General features: G+C 34.4%; 3 protein-coding genes and 1 long non-coding RNA gene across 4 annotated transcripts; 2 read left to right on the top strand and 2 right to left on the bottom strand.

Annotated features, from left to right (window-relative positions):
- The first annotated feature begins 3,302 nt into the window (after positions 1 to 3,302).
- Positions 3,303 to 3,860, top strand: LOC135148010 (putative pectinesterase/pectinesterase inhibitor 26). Its single transcript, XM_064082117.1, has one exon. The coding sequence runs from the start codon at positions 3,303 to 3,305 to the stop codon at positions 3,858 to 3,860; it is 558 nt and encodes a 185-aa protein (XP_063938187.1).
- Positions 3,861 to 5,387: 1,527 nt separating this feature from the next.
- Positions 5,388 to 6,277, bottom strand: LOC108195461 (uncharacterized). The gene is made up of 2 exons (XR_001801515.2): positions 6,107 to 6,277; positions 5,388 to 5,866 (listed from the first exon to the last, which is right to left on the bottom strand). It is a non-coding gene; the product is annotated as an uncharacterized LOC108195461 (long non-coding RNA).
- An 8,525-nt stretch (positions 6,278 to 14,802) lies between these two features.
- Positions 14,803 to 16,469, top strand: LOC108194020 (probable xyloglucan 6-xylosyltransferase 3). Its single transcript, XM_017360909.2, has one exon. The coding sequence runs from the start codon at positions 15,002 to 15,004 to the stop codon at positions 16,370 to 16,372; it is 1,371 nt and encodes a 456-aa protein (XP_017216398.1). The 5' UTR covers positions 14,803 to 15,001; the 3' UTR covers positions 16,373 to 16,469.
- Positions 16,470 to 19,960: 3,491 nt separating this feature from the next.
- LOC108195384 (uncharacterized) lies at positions 19,961 to 21,164 on the bottom strand. Its single transcript, XM_017362344.2, has 2 exons — positions 20,433 to 21,164; positions 19,961 to 20,338 (listed from the first exon to the last, which is right to left on the bottom strand). The coding sequence occupies exons 1-2, from the start codon at positions 20,979 to 20,981 to the stop codon at positions 20,252 to 20,254; spliced, it is 636 nt and encodes a 211-aa protein (XP_017217833.1). The 5' UTR covers positions 20,982 to 21,164; the 3' UTR covers positions 19,961 to 20,251.
- Positions 21,165 to 22,099: the final 935 nt, after the last annotated feature.

The raw sequence follows: 22,099 nt of genomic DNA, 5'->3' as shown, positions 1-22,099 counted from the left end.
ACTAGCATTATTATGGTTTTAACGCTGAAAGTATGGCCCTAATATATGTTATTTGATAAAACTGCAGTTTTCCATGTGACTGACCTTGATGGGAATTCAAGGTGTGGACACACAATGGACGCATTGCATCGCTCATTTATGTTAAAGATTGTGATTCAGGGTACCAAATTTAAGCTGAAGACTGACCAAATATGGTATATATTCTTCAGCTTAATTATGCTTCTCTTGTTGCAAATGATTCCTCTGTAGAAAATTTTCTTTATACTTGTGTATGTCGTGAATATGTTCTATATGCTCAATTACAAGAAACAATGGTCGATGAATTGTTACAAGTAATTAATAAACCAAATTTGATTATGATTGCAGGAGTTCTTCACTGACATTTACAGTGAGACTAAATGCCTGAGCAATTGCGGAGAGCCCTCTCAAAAAATGGTGAGACAAGCTTTAAACAAGAGTTATATGTACTCTGTTTTAGGCGGTAAATTATTCGATTTTTTACTGCTTGTGGGTTTAGTCTTCTTACTGGAGTCGGTATCTTGGAACTTGAGGTTTATTTATGTTGCGTCTCTTTTAGTGATATGTAAAATGAGAAATACATGAGCCCTCCTGAAACTATATTCATGTATTTGTGTGGATGGTCTTTAATTGAAGTTTTTAATATTTTTTGGAATTGTTGTTGTGTCCCTTGAAAATGTATATTGATTTAGTTTTTATAAACGATCTGTGGTAATTGTGTTAATAGTTGTCATGGATGCAATTTGATTGGTCTGTACATTTGTTTGGGGTGGTACTATACCCGCTGTTACATGTCTAGAAAAACCATGAATGGAGAATTTAGGTTAAGATTAACTTTGAGTCAATAACTAATCTTTAGACATTTTCTTCTTCCTGGCAACCACTTTCGACTCGATGCCTGTGATTTTGCTTAATTTTGAGTTTTGTGTGTGAATTAGAAGTTGTGAACAGGGCTCAACAGGGCTCCAGGAATAACTGGTCTGCTACATATCAACTGCTGCATGGACAAATTTGAGGACCTGGAAAATCACTTAAGTATCAGCATTTTCCACTCGTTCTCAACAGCCTGGAGGGTATAATCTACACTCACCTATCTACTTACTATCTTCAATTCTGAACTAAGATAATTAACAGCTATTGTATATATGAGAACCACCAGTGTGTTCAGTATTTCACACAAATATTCATGCAACTATTATTACATTACCTTAGTAAATTCTTTTAGTGCAGATTAAAGCAGAAATGCCCTTGGCCGTGGCTAGCAATGACAACTTCATATGGGATCCTTGTAATTACGCTTCTCATTGCCCAAATATTTCATGCAACTATGAATAGAATAACCAAGGTTGAGGATGATTTCCAAAAGATGAGAGAGCTGAAAAACATGCTGAGGCAGACGATGCAAGCCTCGAAGGAAATGAAGCATAGTTTAGAGTCATTCTTAGCAGTTTATTTCTCAAGCTGTTATGTATTTAATTTAAATATGTTTTGCTTGGTTGGATGAAAGTTGGATTGTAGTTAGTAGGTACTTGGTTTTCTGGATTGAAATTGGAGAAGTGAATATATATAATGTTGTGATATGATGATTGTATATGGCTTGTTTGTATTTGATTTGGTATATATATTTTAATTCAGGGGTGCCCATTTTAATTCAATTCAAAACACATCGCTTGTATATTAAATTAACTGATGTTAAAAATCTTGAAATTACAATAGTTTAATGAAACATAACCGATGTCTAAAATGGGATAGATATCACGTACATCCTAGAAGCGTTGTGCAAGTCTATTTTAGACATCGGGTTTTACCCGATGTCTTTGCACATATATCTTTAACATCACACGCGAAGACATCGCTCTCTTTTTACATAGACATCGGTTTTTAGCCGATGTCTAAGGGCTTTTTTCTAGTAGTGATAATCGAAAGTCAGATAAGTTATCCTCAGTGGAAATAATGTCGTATTACAGTTTTACAGAAATATATATTCAGTTTCGCGAGATGTTGATCAACTCTATTCTGCTAGCTATACATTTTAGAATGCCAAGTTGAATGAACTTCAGTAGGCTTATAATCTTACATATCAGTATTTGTCATAATAATAATTCATAATAATAATTCTTGAGATGAGCCAGAGTCTAACTCAAGACTTCCGGACAAGAGAGGAAACTTCTCATAGTTTGGATCATTATGCATCCACCATCCGTTGACTTCAACTACTCAAGACGACTGGGATCAGAAGCACAATAAATTGTAAACTACGATTTTTCCAAACATCCGATCCAATCAAACCCGGAAATATGGATTCTTCAACCGAAACAACCCTCCTGGAAAGCCAGTTCTCATCGGCATTTCCAGTGAAGAACATTCAAAAGCCCTGCATCCTCACTTCAATATTCATAATCACTCTCTTAATTGCAGGAATAGTCACAGTGACCACTGTTGGAATCATCCAGCAGTTGAGTCCAAATAATTACACACCGTCCAAATATATCCAAGTCATCTGTTCTTTCGCGCCATACAAAGACCTCTGCATTTCAACCCTATCATCCTCCGTCTCCACTAAAGCCTCCGGTGATGATTCTGATACTCATATCTTCCCCGCAAACATCATATTTTACTCGTTCCAACTAAGTGTCTACCAACTCATCCATCTCGCTAATATCTCCAACCCCGACAACATCCGGGAGCTGCAGGAGTGTCAAGCCTTGTTGAACAATGAAGTGAGTGGACTTAACGACTCAGCGGCTTCTTCCAAGAATCTGTACTTCTTTACAGGCCTTGAGGTCGATGAATATCTGGAGGTATTTAAGAAGATGGTAACATATCAACAGGCTTGTTTGGACAGATTGGAGGAGAGTGGATCAACGGTGATCGATGAAATCAGATTGAATGTGCAAAATGCGAGAAAATACATGTCGAACAGCAAAGCTATTCTGCTAAATAAAGACACTATTTCAGATAGTATTTATGGGCGCTCCACGTCTTCTCGTGTCGATTATTTTCGTGAATATTTTGATTGGTTGAGCTATGAGTTTGTAATCATTTATGTTCCACAGTATGTATTCTTGGTTGTGTTGCTTGTTTTGATGTTAAAACTGTATTGATCCAGATCTGTTAATTGTAAGATCACCTTGTCGAAATATAGCATAAAAGCTGTCTTTCTCTGCACATTAAGATTTTAGATGGACTGGTTATCGATATTGGTATTAAAACTTTGGTTTGGGAAGGTCTCAAGTTCGACTCTCTTTATATCAATCAAAACTCTCAACAAGTGAAAGAAACACATGGAATCCAAAACAAATTTCATCAACGGCCACCAAGCCACCGCAATCACCCTCCTAACCCTCCTCACCATCGCCGCCATAACCTACATCTCCGCCACCAAACCACCACACACTCCCTCACTCTCCACCCAACTGGACCCCACAATCCTCTTCAACACATCTCTCTACACCTCCCTCTCCCAACTCAAACTCATCTCCTCCCTCCCCCAAACCCTAATCACCTCCTCCACCGACACCCCAACCATCTCCGCCCTCCAAGACTGCGCGGTCCTCTTCGACGACGCGGTGGCTCAGCTCAACAAATCCATAACCTTAACAACAGTACCACCCGGAGAGCTGGCTGTGCTCACCAGAGCCGAGATCAGGGCTCTGAATGCGTGGATAAGCGCCGCCATGACGGATCAGGAGACGTGTCTCGATGGGCTAGAGGAGATGGGATCGACGGTGTGCGATGAGGTAAGAGCGAAGGTGCAGGTGTCGAGACAATGCATGAGTTACAGCCTAGCAATACTTGCGAGCATCCAGGCTGTGGGGATGTTTGGTCGTTATCTGCAATAAGTTGCATGCATTATCAGCTGGGTCCGGGAGGTTGCGGTGGATTTTCTGCGTTTACTGGGTCATGAATAAATATCATCTTTCGTATGATATAAATGCGAGTTACGAACCAGTTCGAGTGCTGTTGTATTGGTGTGATTTTTTTTTACGTTGCATGTTTATGTGTATTTTATGTGAATATTTATACTGCGTTTGAGTAAGGCGATCAAGACGAATGTGTAGAATATCATTATCCGAAACATTAAAAACTCTATATATATAATGATAAATTTATGTATTTATATATTTACATGTATTTGAATTGATTATATTATTAATTTTAAAATGAAAATTTTGATTATGTCATTATATATTAATTTCAATGTATTAAATTTTTCGTTTACGATCTTGAAAATAGAGATATCACTTTCAAAATTAGTCTGGACATCCAAAATTTTAAGACTGGCTCTGATCAGAGTCTGAATTTTCTGAACCCATGGCCTGGCTTATATGTACCTAAGTTTCTACATGTATAAGATATTCTGCATTTTTTGTGCTAAAAAATATCTTGGTATGATAATGAAAGTATGTTTCGAAATAAGCATGTTAGCTTAAACAGAGTGATCCAGAGCTTATTTTCTGCATGGCGGCAAAGTATACGGTCTTTTGCAACGTATCTTGTTCTAATTGGATGCACTGATAAGGCTTGCGAGTGAGATCTTTCTTACAAGATTGTTCAACCGATCTTTCCGTGAATTTTTATCATTAAATTTTTTTGACGTAAACTAAACTAATCTGATTATCTAAAGGATTTCTGTGATTTTTAATCATTACAAATTTCAGAAACTAAAAAAAAATTATTATCTGGAGGACGAATCGGATGATGTGATCTGCATACACAATAATCAAATTTTAAATATATTAGTTATAAAAAACCATTTTGTTCGGTGGGCCAGGATAGTGGCTAGGCACATAAACATCCAATTAGTGATATTTACTAATTATTTCAAAAAAACGTAAATTTGACATATCTACCTATTTTATAAACCGTTTGAGCGATCGATGTGCTTTGTTTTTACTAAGAGTACTGCTAGTCAGTCGTGTATCGATACCAAATGCAAAACAAACTTAAGAATCGATAACACTACCCAATGTAATTATTCATTTAAGATCATAGGCACTACCCAATGTAATTATTCATTTAAGATCATAGGCTCTTTCCTCATTTTATATTAATTTTTTTCTCAATATTTCAAAAGAATGAAATTTTCATTTATAATATCTTTTTTTTAAATAACTTCATTTATAATATCTTTAGTCACACATTCATAAACTATACCTATCTAACACTCACTAATATTTTAATTTTTTGTGATATATTAAGTTAAATGTTCATTTTTTTTTAAAACCGTGCTAGTCAAAAGACTCATGCAAATTAGGATGGAGCCTGGAGGTAGTATTTGTTTCCAAGATCAAATTTTTGCTTCGCTCTTGATCATTATCAGTATTATAGATATTGAAGATCGTTAGGTGGTAGTACACAGGCAAAGCTATGCAGAACAGCTTTGACATTCTTATTAAAGATTTGCATTTCATCCACTGAAAAGAACGAAACTAGAAGTACATATAATTTTTTATTCAAAAAAAAAAGAAGTACATATAATTTCCTTCATTTCACCAAAAATTCAGATTCTCAAAGCCTTGTATGAAATGGTGCCACTCGTACCATGTTTCTCTATTATAAATCCAACAAAACCAGGGGAAACAAAGCTAGTTTCCGGATAGAGTGCTAAGTAAGATATGTTATATTTTCATGTTACAATGACCATAGAGTTCTGTTCTTGAGGAGACCGGGAGTTCCAGACCTAAATGTAAGATTGTTGCAAAAGGCTTCGGAGAGTCTCCACATCCACACTGTTACTATCCATGGAGTCTAGTAAATAAGTAAGTCTGGTGCTTAAATCATCTACCTCTTTGTGCAACTTCTTGATGTAATTGCATGTCTCTTTGAGAATCTTTGATGATGATACCTGGTCACATACATTACATGCACTTGTATTTGTCAGTGTTGATTAGCACACTTGAGTCGAATACTCTGTAAGACCGTACTTCACTCCAGTAAGGTCTTACAGAGCATTAGTCCTTGTCGCGAATCTCTAATTTGAAATATTGAGTATGACTATTAGAAATATATAGCAATTGTCATGCATATTCATTATGTATCAGATAAAAGGAACTTGAATTAATAATGAAGATACCGCACAACTTACCCTTGTAGTGCTCCTTGAGCTAGACTCTGCAGGTACGAGTGCTTGTAATTTCAGGACAAGTTCCTTAAGTTCATCATCTGTGATTCGGGTGGCTCCTGTTATTCTTTTAGACATGCCTTAACTAGGTGGTTTCTCTCAACCTGTCGCGTCTCTTGAACAAGTCTACTGAGCAGGAGGTTGATGGGGGGAATGAGCTGCTTAAAAAGAGCAGGGTAGCGTTAGGTGGCATAGTAATTGGTTTTAAGATGACATTAATCGCGATAGATTAGAAGTTAGAACCTAGAAATTATTTTGCAGGCCCCAGTTGTCTCAATCTGCTCTAGTACATGGGCCATGGTTCATGGAGACTTTAGTCTTCTAATAAGGCCCTGCTGATTAATTAGTTTCACATATCTGGTTTGAGTTTCAATCACTGAGCAATTTTCTTAATACAGAAATAGTAAAGCGGGTTTTCTGTCATACAAGTGTACGATTGCAGATGTGTCGAGAGAGTTACTTATATGGATGTTTACATCCTACTGATACCTTGTTGCACAAGTAGTTTCTTTATTCATAATTCATAGTAGAATACCTTCAGGTTCTTGGCTTTCAAATGCATATAATATACATTTTGTCGCGTATCCGTCTAAACTGGACTTCTGAGTTTTGTCCCACCAAACTGATATTTTAAGCCTGTGATGTATTTGGGCTGCAATTTGTCTGCTCCAATCTATTTTGGTTTGTTATTAAGCATTTGCAGCTCTGACAATATGTCGCGACTGCTTAATTTATTATTATATGAACTTCAGCTTAATCTAACGCAGGGCCTCACTGTCTCTGAGTCCTGATTTCAGTTGTTAGGAGCTTAATTGATTAATCATTTGCCATGTATATTGATAAGCTATTGAAAATACGTCAGATACCTGGAGAACGCAGTAAAAGAATTATTATGTAATCGGTCTAATGAAACAATAAGTACCGGGATTTCACCTGATATCTTTGTTTTTAGTTCAGCACCGATGCTGAAGGAAATATCTGATTATCTATTTAATTTTGACTTGCAAGAAATGGATGCCAGGGAAGCGACAGCCTTAGCTGTCGGAAATTGGCAATTTAACACCCTGATGCTGATGGTAGTGGCCCTTGAAGCTTAGACTTCTGTTCCTTCATTGATGGCAGCAGCCAGCATGGTGTGACTTATCAACAGTGTTTGTAAGAACCTTAGCACGCTGGGTCTGGATCTGGACAGCTCTGTCTCCAGTTTAGATAACGCGTACTTTTATTATGTTATTCCAACATTTGCATATGGTGAAACTTGATACTAAAGAAATTATCATGAGCCAAAATGAATGGAGACAACGAAACAGTCTCGGGTGCAGGATGCATTTGAAGACCCCTCTTGGCTTCATCAAATGCATTTGAGTGAATGATAGCATTAGCTAAGTTTCAATAGTCTTTCCCTAGATGAGAATCTCATTGCCAAACAAATTGCAGAGCCACGGCCAATAATTAAAGTTTCTGGCGTCTAAGTTCTACTAACCATTTATACCGTGATGTCAACGCCAGAAAACGATCTAATGTTATTTTCCAGGGCCCTTTTTAAGGAAAATGTAGATATGTGTGCTCACAAAGTGCTTTGAGCTTTTCTGGAATATTTTCGGATTTTTCTAAAACTCAGTATATTTTCACTTTTAACAATTACCAGTGGTAGTATTAATGATTGACCCAATTATGAAATAATTAAGATCAAGGTCACTCCCCTCCATTGATGTTCAATCATCATTTCTCGTGTAGCTACTTTTTTCGAGGCTTGAACTATATATTAAATCTCTATACTACTGTTACTTATTCTGATGCTAGAATTGGATAAGTTCTCTGTGATGAATACATTACTTCATTTGTTTAAAGTAAAAACTAGCCCATCCAGCCAGACACCGTACTCTTATCATTTTGTATCTCATTTTCCAAGCTCCAAAAAGTCACTTCACTAGCTCAAACCCTCGCTGATGACTCAAACAACCCTCAAGAATTGCAGGACTGCAATGTTCTATTGCTAGTTGCAAAGAGTCAACTTAACGAATCAATCAACTTGCTGACAGTAGGCCAAGGAGATCATGAGGCGTCTGGAGCGCCTGATATTTTATCTGTGTATCTGTTGATAAAAGCGTCCTTGGATTTCCAGGAGAGGTGTCTGGATGGGCTGGAATATAAGGGATCGACGGTTCTTGATGATTTTAGAGTGAGGGTACAAAGATCCAAGCAATGCATGATCAACAGCTCAGAGATATTAATTTGTAAAAGTAATTAGAACCTAATTTAGCTAATCAGTCTGCTATATGAATAACATCCTGTTTCGTGTTTAATAGTAAGTTAGACTTATCAAAAAAGTTATGTAAAAGTACTGCAAGACTGGCAGAATTTGTTCCTCAGAGAGATACTCAGTCATATGTTTGAACCATTTGATCATGAGATTATTTATAGTCGCGGTTGTCTGTTTTGGGAAAATTTTGCTCCAGCTTTACGGTGCCCAATATGCAGCAGATTACTAATCACTCCTTAACCATGCATTTTCATGGAGACTTTTAATCAACCTAAAACTTGTCAAGTCAATTAGGGTGCAGATAGCTAACAGTGACTAACTTATAATACAGAGAAGCTAATTAGGGTGCAGATACTTATTTATTGCCTGAAGCTCTGAACTCAATAGCAAATTTTCAAACTGAATTATAAACTCAACATGATCAGATATTTTTCAGCTAGGATCTATGCACATACGCATATCGTCAGCCATGGCCAATAATTTAAGCTCTCGGCTTCTGCTAACCGTTTAAATTGTGATGCAGACACCTACAAAATAATTCAATGTGCCCACTCCAGGCCACTCTTTAAGGAAAATGTGGATAGGTGTGCATACAAAGTACTTTGAGCTTTTATAGAAGGTTTTCAAATTTCTTCTCAACTCACCATACTTTCACTTTCAACAATTACTATATTGCATTTTAAGAATTTTACAAACTTGCCCCCTCATCATCCAGCCACTACTATATATAACTCTATTGTCTATTGGTGCATATCAAGAGCATTACAAATTAGCAACATGGCATCTAAACATGATCTATTTCCCAACAATTTCAAGTTCATTCACCAATCAAAATTTGTCCAAAGCCCTTTCTTCCTCGTCTTCAGCTTAACTTGCTTTGCCATCCTCTTAAATTACACTACCTATACTGTCCTCCTAACTTACGTTACCTATTCCTACGAATACACACTCGAAAGACCAACTGAGGTTATCCCACGAGACGACCCTGTACTCCTATCACTTCATATCTCCTTTGCAGAACTCCAGAACATCTCTTCACTAGTCCAAACCCTGAGCGACGACTCAAAAGGCCTGCCAACACTGCGCGACTGCAATTTTTTGTTGCAAGTTGCGACGAGTCAGCTCCATGAATCAATCAAATTGCTAACAGTAGGCCAGGGAGATCATGAGGCTTTTATTGCGCCTGATATGTTAGCTGTGAATTTGTTGATAAAAGCTTCCTTAGCTTCCCAGGAGAAGTGCTTGGAGGGGCTGGAAAAGATCGGATCGACGGTTCTTAATGATTTTAGAGTGAAGGTGCAGAGATCCAGAGAATGCACCAGCAACAGCTCGGCAATATTTACTGAAAAATATCCTCTGACATTTAAGGCCTTTAAGCGTAGGGCATGTTTGTTTAAGTATATTTGTGCTACCAGTGATTTGTAAACTTATTTAGAACCTAGTTAATTACTGCCCAGATCAATATTGAATAACATTCTGTGCTGCAAGATGTAATTTAGATTTATTAAAAGATCTATGTAGAAGTACTGCAAGACTGGCAGAATTTGTTCCTCGAAATAGAGAGATTCTGTCATATATATGAAGCACTGGTTTTATGTTTATCGGTGAGATTATCTATTTTAGGCAAGTTTTGCTTTTTCACGGTAAAATATTAGTGATGGACTCTTTTAAATTTTTAAAGTTATTGATCGGTGAGATAATCTGTTTTGGGCAAGTTCTGCTCCTTCACGATAAAATATTAGTGACAGGCTCTTTCAAAACTTCAAAGTGCTTGATACGAAACTTTACCAAATGGGTCACGTATGTCATTAACATGGCAAAGTATTTTTTTATGGGTGGTCTTTCTCTCTGGAAAACAGAGTTGGAGGTCTCAATCTGCTGTAGTATATACATGCACCATGGCTCTTTGCAATTCTTGGCTCTTCCATAAGGCTCTACTCATTCATTAATTTCACAATCTAGTTCAATTCGAACAAGATTCTTAAATTTACAACAAAAATAGAAAGGTTCATTTTCGTTCATACAAGTGTGCATCTTAAATTTGTGCGCACACAACACTAGTTGGTTAATGCGAAGTGCTGACAGAATTACAGAAGATACCTTGTAGCAACTTAACAAATTTAAACTCAGTGTTTGTAACAGCTTAATTATTTGGGGTACTGGACAAAACATCACCCAATTTTGATGAGGCATTTGAGGAACTCTTCTGGCTTCTTGATTCTAGCAGCAGTGACTTGTAGTTTGTACTTTGTGATTCTATTAGAATGACATATATATCATAATGATAATAAAAGATATATATTTGAAACCAGTGATATAAAAATTTTAATTATAATATATCATTGATAAGGTTTGAGTTTGAACTTCCGGTCTTTAATAATAATATTAGATTAAAAAATATGATTTTTTATTATCAATTTCTTTTAATTATATAATAAATATTAAAGTAATAAATTAATTAAGCAGACTATTATTTCAACTTATTAACTATAAATATCTAGCTAACGTTAATCATTTACGTTTAAAATCTTTTTCCTCCTCCTCCCATGACCAAATACCTTCTTCCCCTCTAGGGTTCATGTCACAGCGGCACGGGCATGCCAGATTGGGCATGCCATACTGGGCATGCCCTAAGCATGCCTTTTGTCCATTTTGCATGCGTTTTTACTAGTTTTTTATATAAATAATAAAATTTATATAAATATTATATCTTATAGATATTGAAAATTTTAAATATTGTCCAACTTCATAGTTAAATATTAGATAAACTACTAATATAAGTTAGTACTGTACTAAGTTCTGTTCTCAATATTTACTAAATTTTGTTATATTTGTAAGTGCACTTTAGTATCAATCCGTATCAATCCTATAATGATGTGGCAATTTTTGCTATATTTAATGGAAAATGGCATGCCATTTGGACATGCCTTTTTGTAAAATACATGCCTATAGGCATGCCAGTGAGAACTGCCGTGACACATGTACCCTATTCCCCTCTCATCTTACATGTTTTTTGTTTAATTTTCACATGCATATTAAAATATAAAAAAGTATTTTTGATTATTAATTTTAAATTTTAGATAAGTAAATATCCATTATTCATTTCTTTAGTCAGAAATAGAATCCAAAACTAATAATCAGAAATATATTTTTTTAAAATTTAATATCAATATTATAAAAAATGGGATTCAAATTTTTTCGATAAAGACATGAAAAAAAAATTAAATAGAGATTAACTGGATTGATTGAAAATTAAAGAAATAATTAATTACATAATAGAGAATTTAATCAGTTTAGCAGCGACTCCAGCGAGTTACAGATCATCACGATTAAACCACCAGACTCGCTGAGTCTCAGACGAATACATACAAAAATTCAAAGAAATAGTAGTAAGTAACGTTTATGGAATGGGTTTGTCTAGTGTGGACATGCTAAGCACAGAAACTCATAAATTTGGTGTGTTTTCATTGGTGTGATTAGGGGTGTACATGATTTGGTAAAACCGACCAAACCAATCCGAACCGATCACTTTTCGACCGAACCAACCCGAATATTTTGAACCCGATATGTATTTGGTTTAAAAAAATATAAACCCGATTTAATTGGGTTGGTTACGGGCTTGAGTTTTTTTTGGCCGAACCAAACCAACCCGAATAAAAAATAAAATATTTTAAATATTATATATATGCATAGCTCAGCACCTCGAATATATTTTTTTATAAGCAAAATTTATTTATTAAAACCATCTGTTAGAAGAGAGTAGCTACATCAACGACCAAACATAGGAGCCATTACTATAACCTATTAGTTTATTACAAAGACCCTGCATACTACTACCAGAACAACCTAACACACATACTGAAACATCCAAAGGGACATACAGAGGTAAAGTTTCTTAACCTGTATATATCAAAAAATTTATTATGAAATATTTAAATTATTAGCCGTACATGTTTCAGTTTTACATAGTAATCGGATATGATTATACTAGTATGCATAGGAGAGTTAAGCATCTGTTCAATTATATATATATATATATATATATATATATATATATATATATATATATATATATATATATATATATATATATATATATATATATATATATATATATATATATATATATATATATATATATATATATATATATATAGGGCATTGCTCAAAACAGAACACCCTTAAAAGAAGAACAAAGAAGAACACTTTGGAATCGAACATAGAATCTCATCTAAAACTTGAATTAAATTCTAACTTTAAGCTAATTAACCATTTATTATGAATAATAATAGTATTTAGCATGTTTAACAACAATTATGGATTAAAAATAACATGATTATATGTGATATTAATCATGTAAAGAATATATACATGTTTCTATTCTGGATTCTGTTTTGGATTCTGTTCTGGATTCTATAATATTTTATATTAATAATTTGGATAGATTTGGATGTTAGATTTCATATATTAAGTTTAGTTAATGCTTAACTATGCAATTATAATCATAACAAATCATTTTTTATGAAAGAAAACTAGTGAAAAAAGCCGCGCTTCGCGGCGGCGTTATAAATTTTTTATAAATTTAGACAAAAAATTATTTTAACCGTTTTCCCGTCAAACATAATAATAATAAAAAAATTATTATTATTTAGATAAAAATTAATTTGGGCCGCCCTCCCCTCAAGCATAATACTAATCAAGAATCATTTATATTATGATAAAATTATAATTATAATTGGATAAAATTATGTCTCTTTTATTTTAAGATTTTTATTTCTTAACTACTTAGAATTTCATAGATTTTAGTTATTATATTTTTTTTAAGATTCCTATTTCTTAACGGTTTAGAATTATCAGTATATAAATATATACAGAATTGTATGATCTTTAGAATCCGATAAGAAAAGAATTATATTACCTTTAGAATTCTTAAACATGATTTTTTGAATTGTAACTATATTTTCTATCCGAAATTCAAGAAAAATCAGAAGACTGAATCGAACAATTCTAGAGACGCCTGCATCCTCCTTTATATATATATATTGAAGTGTTATGATAGTGTTCTGTGTTGTTCTTTTTTTAAAGTGTTCTGTGTGGAGTGCAACCCTATATATATATATATATATATATATATATATATATATATATATATATATATATATATATATATATATATATACTAGCTTATAGCCCGTGCAAGGCACGGGAGCTTTTTAATTATTTATAAACTTTTTAAATATGTTTTAAATGGTATTAAAAAATTTAATTTATAAATAATAAATTAAAATTTTCAATAAAATAAAATTTGAAATTATGATTTGTTTGTAAGTTAGAATTGTTGTAAATACATCATCACAGTCATTAACGGCTTCAAATAAATTATTGTAATCAAGTCATTCCTTTTCTCGTATGTATCATGGCAAAGTATTAATTTCTTTCTATCAAATTTTAATATATTTTGAGTAGAATACGTTACACCAACTCCTATTAGATTATATTTATAAATGTATTTTATATTTTTCAAAAAATTTATATGGTTCTAGATTAAAATTGATAAACATAATTTGTTTTGAATTAAGAAAAGGAATCATAAACATGCAGTAAGAAGGTAGAATCTATTTTGAATTAAAAAAAATTGTATTCGTTCCTCACATAAATCCGGCTTATTAATTTTAAAATATATTATAAAAAAATTGTGACGATGCGATTTATATGATTCTGCAAATAAAACTGGTAGAAAATATTTATTTTGGATTGAAAAAATCATAAACACGTGAAAGACAGAATTCGTTTTGGACTCAGAAAAAGAATTATAAACATGTAAGTAGATATCAATTGCCTTATAAAACAGAAGTTAATTTTGTTCTAATCTAACGGTGCTTATCTGTTCAATATATGATCCAACGGATGATAAGCTTTTGGACCTTTGGACCATAGGACCATGCGACCAAATTATCTCCCTTGCGCTTATTATATATAAGTATATAATTAGTAAACCGACTAACCGATCCTAACCGATCCAAATTGATCAAAACCGAAACACTACAAATTGGTTTGGTTTTAGGGTTTACACGATTTGGGTTTACACGATTTGGGTTGATTTGAAATTTTGATAACCCGATTTAATTGGGTTGGGTTGTTAAATTCCGGTAAACTGACCAACCCGAACCGTGTACACCTCTAGATGTGATTGGTGTGAATGTAGGAGAACCATCATTATTAAAAGAATGTAAGCCAATTAAAATATTAAAAAATTATCAAATTTTGTGCTTATTGTGTGCTATGGACATACAGGAAAAACCGTTATGGAATATCTGATTCCATTCTTCTTTTTTAATCAAATCTTGTTCCATTCTTATTCTTGCATTCAAATTTATACCGGCTTTGTCCCTCATTCTATTTTCCCGAAACAAAAATAAAATAGACTATACGCTGCACAGACAGTGTGTGTATATACATGTATCTATCTCCATCATACACATAACGAGAAGTGCGTAAACGGCGGGAGTGTCCACTCCTCACTCTTTTCACCGCTCAAATTTCACACTCTAATATATTCATTCATTCCCTTTAATCCATTTCTTTATTTTATTACTATGGTGGGTGAATCGTTCGCAGCTCAGAAACGAGCGAGTTCAACTCACTTACCCACCGCCGCCACTCATGCCGCCGCCGCCCGCCGCCCCGCCAATCCTCGTAACCGCCAGATCCACAAGACCTTCAACAACATTAAAATCACCATCCTCTGCGGCTTCGTCACCATCCTCGTCCTCCGTGGCACCATTGGCCTCGGCAACCTCGTCGCCGACAGTGAATTGGATAACCAGAGTCTCGTTGAGGAGACGAATCGGATCCTGGCGGAGATCCGGTCCGGGTATGACCCGGGTGATGCCACCGACCCGGGTGATCAAGAACGAGAGATGAGTGTTAATGAGACTTATAGTCTTGGCCCGAAAATTAGGTCCTGGGATGCTAGTAGGAGAATGTGGTTGAGGAAAAACCCGGGTTTTTCGGCGTCGATTAATGGGAAGCCGAGAGTGATGCTGGTGACTGGTTCACCACCAGGGCCTTGTGATAACCCAATTGGGGATCATTATTTGTTGAAAGCAGTTAAGAATAAGATTGATTATTGTAGGATACATGGGATTGAGATTGTGTATAATATGGCACATTTGGACAGGGAGCTATCGGGGTATTGGGCGAAATTGCCTTTGATTCGGAAACTAATGTTGTCTCATCCTGAGGTGGAGTGGATTTGGTGGATGGATAGTGATGCTTGGTTTACTGATATGGTGTTTGAGATTCCGTATGGGAAGTATGATCGGTATAATATGGTGATTCATGGGTATCCTGACTTGTTGTTTAATCAGAAGTCGTGGATTGCGTTGAACACGGGGAGTTTTTTGTTTAGGAACTGTCAGTGGTCTTTGGATTTGTTGGATGTTTGGGCTCCAATGGGGCCGAAAGGGCCGATTCGTGACGAGGCTGGGAGGGTTTTGACAGCAAATTTGAAAGGGAGGCCGGCGTTTGAGGCGGATGATCAGTCTGCCCTGATATACTTGTTGATTTCGCAAAAGGATAAGTGGATGAAGAAAGTGTTTGTTGAGAATACGTATTATTTGCATGGGTTTTGGCAAGGGTTGGTTGATAGGTATGAGGAGATGATGGAGAAGTATCATCCGGGGTTGGGGGATGAGAGGTGGCCATTTGTGACGCATTTTGTGGGTTGCAAACCTTGTGGGAGCTATGGAGATTACGCGGCTGAGAAGTGCTTGAAAAGTATGGAGAGGGCGTTTAATTTTGCTGACAACCAGGTTATCAAGCTTTATGGTTTTAGGCATAGGGGTTTGTTGAGCCCAAAGATCAAGAGAAGTAGAAACGAGTCAGTTACTCCATTGAAGTATGTAGATGAATTTGATATTCGACATTCAGCACATAAAATTAAACATAGGGGATCAAAAGGCTAGCTTGTAAGCTATCTTCGACCAAAGATTATCTTAGGTAATCTATTACATTTATTCACCTTCAGAATTTACTTTTAATACAGTCAAAGTTTGTTCTTTATGTTTTTTTGCTTTGAATTAAGGATATAAGTAATTGTTTGTTTACAAATTAGCTTATATAGAAATATTTGTTAATAAAACGTAATGAGAAATGTATAGAAAGAAATTACGTTCATCAGTTTGGCTCAAATTGTTTCTAGATATTACATTAATAGCATTTTCCTGTTAAAGGCGTCTGATGTCAGCCTACTCTTCAATTGTTGTACAGAAGTCATTCTAGCGTCATTTAGTAGGAAATAACTTTGAACCTGTATATTGTATATGAAGAGAGTACATAACTTAAACTACAGGTTTTCCATGAATTTCAGCTCTTTAGTGCATCATTAGTAATTTAGTATGTCAAAGTTATGTATCTGCCAATGACTCGCTCTCACTAATTGCATAGTGATAGTATGTAACATTTCTCTCCCGCTAGTCATCGATTCTTTGAACAGGGACTAGTAGATGAATAGAAGCGTAACTGAATGAAAATGATGCATTGGGCATGGTTTTCTCACTGTATGTCAATCCTTTATTGCTTAATCACATGTTTCCTCAAAATGTCTATATGATCAAATTGATTTGCATTTCGTTGTTCCACATTGATTGGTTTTAGTTAGTTTGAGAACAGGCAGCAGTGACTGTAGTTCTTTTTTGCTCTTCCACTGTAGTCTTTCAGTGTTCGGTGTTGACTGTGTGTGGCAGGAGTGAACATGAGCAGTTTTGTTTATTTTATATAGTGCCATTAACTTAATATGTTTCTGAGTCTTGGAACGGAGAGTGGGGAAAAAGGGAAAAGAGTGTAACTACAGTTCTTCATGTCATGTTCCCTGATATTTTGAGAGAGATGAGCAATTTGCATAAGATTCCTTTCAAATCCCATCTCATGCATCATGATCTTCCTATATAATGTCATTTTCTGTTTTATAACAAATTTTATATCCATGCCTAATACTCCTGCGGCTGATAAAATCCGACACGACCCGAAACCCAACAGGAACCTGACTTGAAAAATTATGAATTACTAGCCTTTAACCCGTGCGAAGCACGGGCGGGTATGAAAATTCGTAATTTATTAATTATAATTTAAATTTTAACATAATCTTATTAGTATTTTAGTATTAATGAATTAGATTTTAACCAGATTATATTTACCAACTGATTACATTTTTTGGATGATTACGAATTATACCAATATCGGTTTATTATAATATAGTATATAAATAATATATAAATTATATTTAAAAGAATAATGATGGAGTTTTTATCTTGTATGACATCACAAGTGTTTGTAATTTGAACGGTATAAAACTCTTTAATATTGTAAGAGTAAGAGAAGTTTACACGTGACCGACTTGTAGTTATAAAACAGATGATCAAACCAAAATTTTGTACGACTACAAATTAAACCTATGTTGGATTAATCTTATTAGTATTATAGTATTAATAAATTAGATTTCAACCAGATTATATTTACCAATTGATTACATTTTTTGGACGATTACGAATTATACCAATATCGGTTTATTATAATATAGTATATAAATTATATATAAATTATATTTAAAAGAATTCTTATTAGTATTATAGTATTAATGAATTAGATTTTAACCAGATTATATTTACCAATTGATTACATTTTTTGGACGATTACGAATTATACCAATATCGGTTTATTATAATATAGTATATAAATTATATATAAATTATATTTAAAAGAATAATGGTGGAGTTTTTATCTTGTATGACATCACAAGTGTTTGTAATTTGAACGGTATAAAACTCTTTAATATTGTAAGAGCAAGAGAAGTCTACACGTGACCGACTTGTAGTTATAAAACAGATGACCAAACCAAAATTTTGTACGACTACAAATTAAACCTATGTTGGCTTATTATATTATAGTATAGAATAGTATAGATAGTATAGATGATCGGGGATTTTATATTTTACGTCAGGTTCGAAACCCGACCCGAAAACAGACACACATGTGATATTATGTTAATTATATAAATTTATATAAAAAATTACATACATTTTATGATATATTTATATATTATTTAAATAAATTTATTCATATACAATCTCATAAAGTTATTATATATATGTGTATATATATATATAATTTTTAATAAATTTTGGATCATTTTCGGATTATTCCGTAACTAAACAGGTCAGCTTCGGGTTGATCCAAAAACTGGACCAGGGTAAGACAACCCGACCCAAACCCGAAATTGCCACCATGCATCCTCCCCTTCAACTTTAAAAAAAACAGCAGGGCTTCAACTTTAAAAAAACAGCAGGGAAGGCAGCCAATTTTGGGATCTTTCTTTACTGCAGGCTTCTTTCCTTTTTTTCCTTCACCCATCCTAAAAAGTTTCTGAGCATCAATTCATAAACTCTTGTTTGTTGCATTTATACTTTTGTACGTTGCGTCCTGGTCCCTGGCAATTGGTTGCCAGGAACAGGTTGTTTAACACACACTTCCAGGGCCGTCGGATCTCTATTTCAAGGGTCCAGATTAAAACTTCGTTTTTTTAAGTATCCGCTGTAATTTTCCGCGGACAGGGACTCTTTTCCGCGGACAGGGAAAGTCCCTGTCCGCGGAAAACAGGTTTCAATCCCAACCCTTGAAATACAGATCTGATGGTAATGGAGCTGTGTGTTACATAAGAGCTCCATGACAATCGATTGTCATGGACCAAAACCCTTGGTTTTAGTATTATGTTTCTGGTCAGCTATAGCCTATAGGAGCAATGGGTGCACAAAAAGAGCGTGTAATGTGTCCATCAAATTTTAGGAAATTGAGATTCTTGTGTAAGCAACAGGACTGTACGATGACCTAATCTATTGATGAGCAAAGAAATGAGCAACCTTTCATTCACTCATCGGCATATGAGTTGTGATACCTGTATATCAATTAGCAATTTTCAGTGAATCAGTTATTCTTTCAAGTAGCTAGAACAGATTATGCATTGTCGTAGTTGGCATCTCTTTTAGCAATTTTCATCCAACTACAGACCAGTTCTTGCAACTATACTAGTACGTTGTTGGTGTAAATTCTCATATACCCTGCAACACGGTACCGGTATTCATAAGTGTTTTTGATTTATTTGAACATCTTAATTACTTGTAACATCAGTTTCTCAAACTGAGCACCAAGATAACATTTCTTATTTTGTTTGATTGCTCACAGTATTAGTGTACATACCAACAAGCCAACAAGGTCCCAGACAATTAGTTTTACCAGCTATTATCTAAGGTCCCAAGGCATTAAACCATGGAGGTGTTAAACCAACCTCTCCATGTGGAATATGATGCATACATATTTAAACCGAGCACAGGGACATCAATGGATAAAGTTGCAGTGTTCATGCTTATAGTACAATGCTATATACAATATACTTGTATTAGTTGGCAAGGGTTCAACTTGTCGATACTGATATGATTATCAAACCAAGCTTGATCGGTTTATGATGCTGATATATCAAACCAAAGTTGCTTACTTATAACAATCATACGGGGTTTTAGGAACAACTGAAAGGTCGAGAATTAGTAATAGCAAGATTGTGATCTTTGAAACTTCCCCCGGAATTGGGGGTCCTAATATACAGAGAAATGGAGCAAAATGTTGAGCTAACAAGTAGTTGTGCATTACAAAAGAATTAATCAACAAAGCAGACACATTGCATTCACCTTCTTGTTGCGATTTAGCAAATATATAAATTATGCACAAAATTAATACATGCTCAAACACAAGCGAATCGCGTACCCCAACAGCTGAATAACAGAATCCTGCAATGCTTATGTTGATGGCCGTCCTTTGGTGGTGTATAACCCCAGCAAAATCTCATTCATCTGGGCAACTTGCCGTAACAATGTGCTTATCTTCTGCAAAACCAATTATAAATAAGTTAGTTAGTTGTGACATTTCAACAAACACCTCCACGTCAATGTTCTAAACTTAAACCAAACACAAACAAACCTCATCTTTCTCCTTGATCACACGAATCAATTGATCCCTACTCTCTTTAACCATGACCATCCGCCTTCTCCGCTGCTTCTGCACCCTAAAATACCACAATGCCAGCATTGCAGCCGCGCCGACAGTCAGCGCCCGAGAGCAAAAGCCCGTAGAGTGGATACGCCAACCCGAAACAAGGCAATAAACCTTACACCGCAAATAATTAAACCCAAAATCCCTCCAGGTATTCGGTATTTCATCTGCAGCCAATTCAGCTCTAAACGACGGAGACACCTCGGAATCCTGATCAGTCTGCGCCTGATCAGGAGATTCTGGACGCAGATTCTCGTGATTAACCGGAGGGAAAATGTTAATCATTGCGCTGGAGCTGCCAGGCTCACCCGGAGGAACGTAATTAAGATTAAGATCAAGGTTAAGATTATAATTATGATTATGATCAGGAGTTGAGGGGTTTGATTTGATTAAGCTTTGGGGTACAAGGGGTATTTCAGTTACTTGCTTTTCTTCTTCATCATCGTCTTCTCCCTCCTGATTTTCAAATGTTGCCATTTTCTTTCATTTACTCTATTTATTTATTTATTCCTTAACTAATGATTGTTAAAAATAAAACACTTTCCAAAAACATGAAGGAAAAGAAATTAGGGTTGCTATAATTTGTTGTACTAATTTTGCAGAATAAATCAAACAAAGGGCTGAGCTGCAAAGCCGTCCCACTCTTCTTAATTTTGTGCGTCATCAAATTTCCGTTCTACGTTTCTTATATTTTGAAATGTAATTCTTCTTATTTTTCTTATACGACAGAGGACTTTATTGGAAGAAAATTTAATGTTCAATATTATTATACAGTATATACTAATCAAACTTGCATGATTATTATCTTCCAATAAAACGGATCAACTTAATTTGATAATAAAAAATATAGCCAATATCATATTAAAATAATATATTCTACTTATTACATTAAATAATCAAAAAATGATGCAGATCATTTATTATCATATTAAAATAATATATTGTATTTATTAAAATTTAAAATAATAACAGCATGTTATTTATAAAATATAAACATATAGCCAGTGATATCAAAACAAAATGTCTCAAATGTTCAACAAATCTTACATAATATATTAAGGTTCATTTTAGCCATCAATTTTAAACCAACACGAAATATTCTGAAATATTATGTAAATTTTTTTAAATTTGTACGACATTTCACTTCGACAATTGCCTGTATTTTTAAAATGTTGTGTTTTAATTTTATGAAGTTAATGCAAATATATTAAAATGGCTTCTTATGATAACAGATAAAGTTGAATATTGTTGGCGGTCTCTAGAAATAGTCAAATACCGCTATTTATTATATTTTTGAAGAATAATACATGATTGTAATTAACAAAATTTACATGTCAAATATAGTCATTACCGGTGACTTCAATACTTATTATATTTTTAGAAAAAATAATGCATGATTGTAATTAATAAAATTTATATGTCAAATATAATCAGCACAAATGATTTGATTATATTTTCATAACAACGTTGCACGATTTAATTTACCAAAATTTATATATTATTTATAATTTTTATTTATGATATAAATTATTAAATTTAATTCATGATTTCGGAGGGTGGGAGTGGGAGGAACAAATAATTTCCCTTTACCACTA

Source organism: Daucus carota, chromosome 7 (assembly GCF_001625215.2).
Source record: "Daucus carota subsp. sativus chromosome 7, DH1 v3.0, whole genome shotgun sequence".
Classification (NCBI taxonomy): Eukaryota; Viridiplantae; Streptophyta; class Magnoliopsida; order Apiales; family Apiaceae; genus Daucus; species Daucus carota.
This window is presented reverse-complemented; position numbering and strand designations above follow the sequence as displayed.